The sequence below is a fragment of the Branchiostoma belcheri genome, unplaced genomic scaffold (assembly GCF_001625305.1).
Source record: "Branchiostoma belcheri isolate BF01 breed outbred unplaced genomic scaffold, Haploidv18h27 scaffold17, whole genome shotgun sequence".
Classification (NCBI taxonomy): Eukaryota; Metazoa; Chordata; class Leptocardii; order Amphioxiformes; family Branchiostomatidae; genus Branchiostoma; species Branchiostoma belcheri.
In genome coordinates this window covers 1236487-1241213 of record NW_017803157.1, presented here as the reverse complement: position 1 = coordinate 1241213, position 4727 = coordinate 1236487, and the positions used below count along the sequence as shown (strand labels likewise).

The window sequence follows — 4727 nt, the reverse complement described above, 5'->3', positions numbered from 1 at the left end:
CGCCGGCATTCACGAGATCGAGGCTCGTTTCACGCTCAAGGGACGATGGGTAGACTTCCTGGCGGCAAAGTCAAATTTTTTCCTGTTCTACATCACATGTCTTAGCGAGTTTTTGAGTTGTGATTGTTGATTTTTTTAGAAATTTTGTACACATCATTATCAAGATATGTAAATATTTATCCTAAACTTATACTTAGGCCATTCCAATGAAATTTCTTGGTATTGGGATAATTTTCAGGAAATTATTGGATACTTGCCTTCTGTGAAAACATGATTCTTCTAGCTTGTCATCCCCCCAATGCCTCCACTGTGCTTAAGTGTCATCTTGTTGTGAAATCATACTTTGATTATTTATAAAAGAATAAAAAAAATAAGGCAACACAGACAATTCCATGACAGTTTTTTTTTAATGACTATCAAAAGGAATGCACAAAAATTGGTACAATACAGGCAATACCTTGGGTTTATGAAAACAATATCTTAAAAATTGTACACAGTGACATAACAAGTTATTGAATGCATGTATCTACAACCTTCCAATAAATTAAGGTATGTCTTACCAGAATTGATCCTACCACATACACATGCACTTTAGATATCATAAAATAGAACATTATAGTGCCAACAATGCAATCGCTTCACTAGCATCAATTACTTGTATAGCTTGCTTACAGGTCCAGGTAAAGTTGGGATGAGGAATCCCAAGTCATCCAGAAATAGATATGAAATTATCAGCACCATTATAAAGAAAAATAAATAATAAACAATATATCTTTAAAATACATTGTCATGTTCTAATCCAAAGTATGAATATTCTGGTTTTAACATTTAATGATGAATGGGACTTGGAGATAGCAATAGAAGGTGATCTGGTGTCTTAGGCAGGGTTGAACTCCACATTCCTGGTGCAGAACAAACCAGTACCTCACTTGGTCCTGTACTTCAACTAGAAAATAAAGAGAATAATAATCAGATGAAAGTACCATTTGCTTTTCTTTCTGCAGACAATCAGTAACTGAAATACTGTCAACATTCAGACTGCATCACATAACATTGCATGGATAATCCTCTGGTACATGCATTACATTTCTATTCATACACCATGAATGACCTTGTATGGCTTTTTCTAACTTGATACTCCATCATGAGTTCCTATTCCACAATAATATTACTGGCTGTGAAGCTCATAGATGGTCATAAGTGTTTAAAATAAGATCCAAACATTCATGAATACACACATTTACTGCAGGTGGGGGAGGGGGGACCTGGCCAATGTATGAATAATACTAGGTGTATCATTCTTGTGTGCAAATGATTCTGGTTGATAGGCATGTATCTCTTTGAAATTACAACATATGTTAGAGGTGTATATGTTCTACAATTGTACTTTATTTGGGAAAAGATCCTTTATTTCTTTGAGAATTTCTCCCTAGGCTTATGGTTGACACCCAAAGCAGTTTTGAGTGTGAACAATATGGATGACAAAATTTTGAACATGTTTGATAGTCTATAATTCTTTATCAAAAACATGTACATTCTCAATATCCTGCAATATGTTGGACTTACATATGTACTTTTGTTTCATTTGACTTTTAAAGAAATCTGTTGTGGTATTGAAATGTATGCCAGTACTTGAAATTCCCATACTGTAAACAATATGGCTGACAAAATGTTGGGAAGTTTGAGAGTCTATATTTCTGGATCAAATGAAAGGATCTTTTTCTATATCCTGCAATGGTGTGACAGGAGATATGTAGTTATGTTTCATTTGACTTTGAAGAAGATCATTCTATATGTTTAAAATTATGCCAGCACATGATGTTCACACACTGTAAACAATATGGCTGACAAAATATTAAGCAACTTTGACAGTCTATATATCTGGATCAAAAGTCATGATCACTTTGATATTCCAGAATATGTGGGAGTGATATAAGTAGTTAAGTTTCATTTTACTTTCAACAAGATAAGTTCATGTATTTGAATTTATGCCAGCACTTGTAAACAAGATGGCTGCCCAATTTAAGCAAATGTTAGGTCAGTTTGAAAATCTATATTTTTGGATCAAATGAATAGATCTCTTCAATATCCCAAAATAATTTAAGGGGGTATATGTAGTTATGTTTAACTTGACTTTGAAGAAGATCAGTTGATTTTTTTAAATTTATGCCAGCACTTGAAGTTGAGGAATGTAAACAAGATGGCCGCCAAAATGTTAGGTAACTTTGAAATTAATATTCTAGATTATATAGACAGATCTGTTCAACATCCTGATATAATTTAAGGGGTATATGTACTTAAGTTTTATTTGACTTTAAAGAAGATCAGTTGATTTTTTAAATTTATGCCAGCACTTGAAGTTGAGGAATGTAAACAAGATGGCCACCAAAAATGTTAGGTAACTTTTTGACAGTGTATATTTTTTTCATCAAATACCTGGATCTCCTCCATATCCTGGAATAGTTTGGGGGGGATATATTTTACTGTGTTTCATGTCATTTTAAACAAGATTAGTTGATTTTTTTGAATTTATGCCAGCACTTAAAGTTCACACACTGTAAACAACATGGCTGACTAAATTTTAGGTAAGTTTGACAGTCTATATTTCTAAATAAGAAGTTGGCATCTCCTTCATATTCCAGAATGTGTTGGAGTGATGTATGTAGTCATGTTTGATTTCACTTTGCAGAACATCAGTTGAAGTTTTATTATTTATGCCAGTGCTTGAAGTTCACATGGTGTAAACAAAATGGCTGCCCAAATTTGAAGCAACTTTGACAGTCTCTATTTCTGGATCAAAAGTCCTGATTTCTTTCATACTCCGGAATATGTTGGTTTGATATATGTATTGAAGTTTTACCCTACTTTCTAAAAAGATACGTGTCATATTTTTGAATTTATGCCAGCGCTTGAAGTAAACACACTTTGTTCAGTGGGTGGGAGGGGGGCAAATACATTGTGGATTCAATTTCTCGACATCGGTTCCACCGATTATTTTCAGGTTTTCAGTGTTAAAAGGGCCCATATAGTAGTAATTAAATCAGTACTTCAAATGCGATTTCGAACTACCATACTATCACAGATCAAATTTTAATGTCGTCGGAGGGCACAAACTGCAGTTTCCCAGGACGAAAGGTTCAGAAACAGGGCAATTGGCTCTTCTATAGGTACAAGTCACATGAAAGATGAAGCACCAATGTATCCTACGTCTGTACGTACCTGGTATGTAGTCTTACGTGGTCATCCTGGTGAACTGTGATCTGTTTTCCAACATGTACTTCATGAGCCGCCATCTTGCTTGGCGGCCATTTTGTAACAAGCCTAAATTCCCATAAAGCATTGAGTCACCCCACCCCTTCCCACCCTGTACAGACGAAAGAATTTCCACAGGTGTTCCATGCTAATAATAGACGGCAGCTACCAAAGAAATTAACAGGGACATATTTTACGTTGGGATCCCTCTTTTTTCGATTTTTTATTTCATCTAAAAACTTCAATCCCCCAAAATGCACATGCTTGAAAGTAAGAACGAGACATTATGTCACTACATGAGATTCGGCCAATACTTTTATCCTGCTGATATCGTAGATTTTTATCCATATCACCCCTACAATCTACAATGGTTTGCTCTATCATCAGAACATCAGGTGTAGACGTGGTACTAGTCGCCTGAATTCCGCATGTGGAGCTCGGCTGAATAAGTCCATCGCCAAAATTATCGCCTCAGATCTTCCTGAAGTTCCAATTTGTACTGTAACATAGATTCCAACATGTCCGGACGGGGAAAAGACGGAAAAATCCGGTCCAAACCTCGAAGTCGGTCGGCTCGAGCCGGTCTCCAGTTCCCTGTGGGTCGCGTGCACCGATTCCTGAGGAAAGGGGGCTACGCGGAGCGGATAGGAGCGGGCGCCCCCGTGTACCTCGCCGCCGTGCTGGAGTACCTCATCGCCGAGATCCTGGAGCTGGCCGGCAACGCCGCCCGCGACAACAAGAAGTCTCGCATCATCCCCCGCCACCTTCAACTGGCAGTCCGTAACGACGACGAACTCGACAGTCTACTGAAGGGGGTGACTATCGCACAGGGAGGCGTGCTGCCGCACATTCCATCTAGCCTACTGCCCAAGAAGACACAAGACGGGCACAGGAAGAAATCGAGCGTGTCGAGTCAGGAGTACTGACACCGTGAACACGACTTGGACCGCCCGGGACTGCGTTTACATGATTTGACAGCCACAACGGACTAGTTTTGGGGCGAAGACTTCAGAGTATGGTACGAAAGCAGCTATTTAAAGCCCTCGACGAACTCAACGAAGGTTATGACAGTTAAACTTTTCCTCAAGCCTTCACGTCAGACTTTCTTGACGCAACATTCCCCTACTGAGATCTTCACCGTGACAGTTTTAGTACAGTTGGTTATACTTTGGTTTGGTGCTCAGCGCTTGACTACTTCTGCATGTAAAAACGTTAAAACAATGCACTGAGCGGTTGATCTGTACAGTGTATAGAACTTTGTTTGTTCACTTGTCAGAAACCGGTACCCAAAATAACTGTTTTGCATAATTAACAAACCCAACAAGATACACTGTCAATAAAACTATTTTTTTCAAGACCATGGCCCGTTTCTGTCAGTTCATGTATCGACTAAGTGACATTACATAGCCGTATGTTGTACATGTACAATATAACGAGAAAGACTACGTCATTAAAATATATAGGAAATGTACAGT

General features: G+C 38.1%; 2 protein-coding genes across 2 annotated transcripts in view; one reads left to right on the top strand and one right to left on the bottom strand.

The window, feature by feature from the left end:
* Positions 1 to 3632: 3632 nt before the first annotated feature.
* On the top strand, positions 3633 to 4610 carry LOC109466751 (late histone H2A.2.2-like). The gene has a single exon (XM_019764523.1). The coding sequence runs from the start codon at positions 3771 to 3773 to the stop codon at positions 4176 to 4178; it is 408 nt and encodes a 135-aa protein (XP_019620082.1). The 5' UTR covers positions 3633 to 3770; the 3' UTR covers positions 4179 to 4610.
* Positions 4433 to 4727, bottom strand: part of LOC109466571 (hepatocyte growth factor receptor-like) — a 13408-nt gene continuing 13113 nt past the window's right edge. Inside the window, exon 17 of the mRNA XM_019764301.1 lies at positions 4433 to 4449. Coding sequence (XP_019619860.1) covers positions 4433 to 4449 — 17 coding nt within the window. The remainder of the gene's footprint in view (positions 4450 to 4727) is intronic.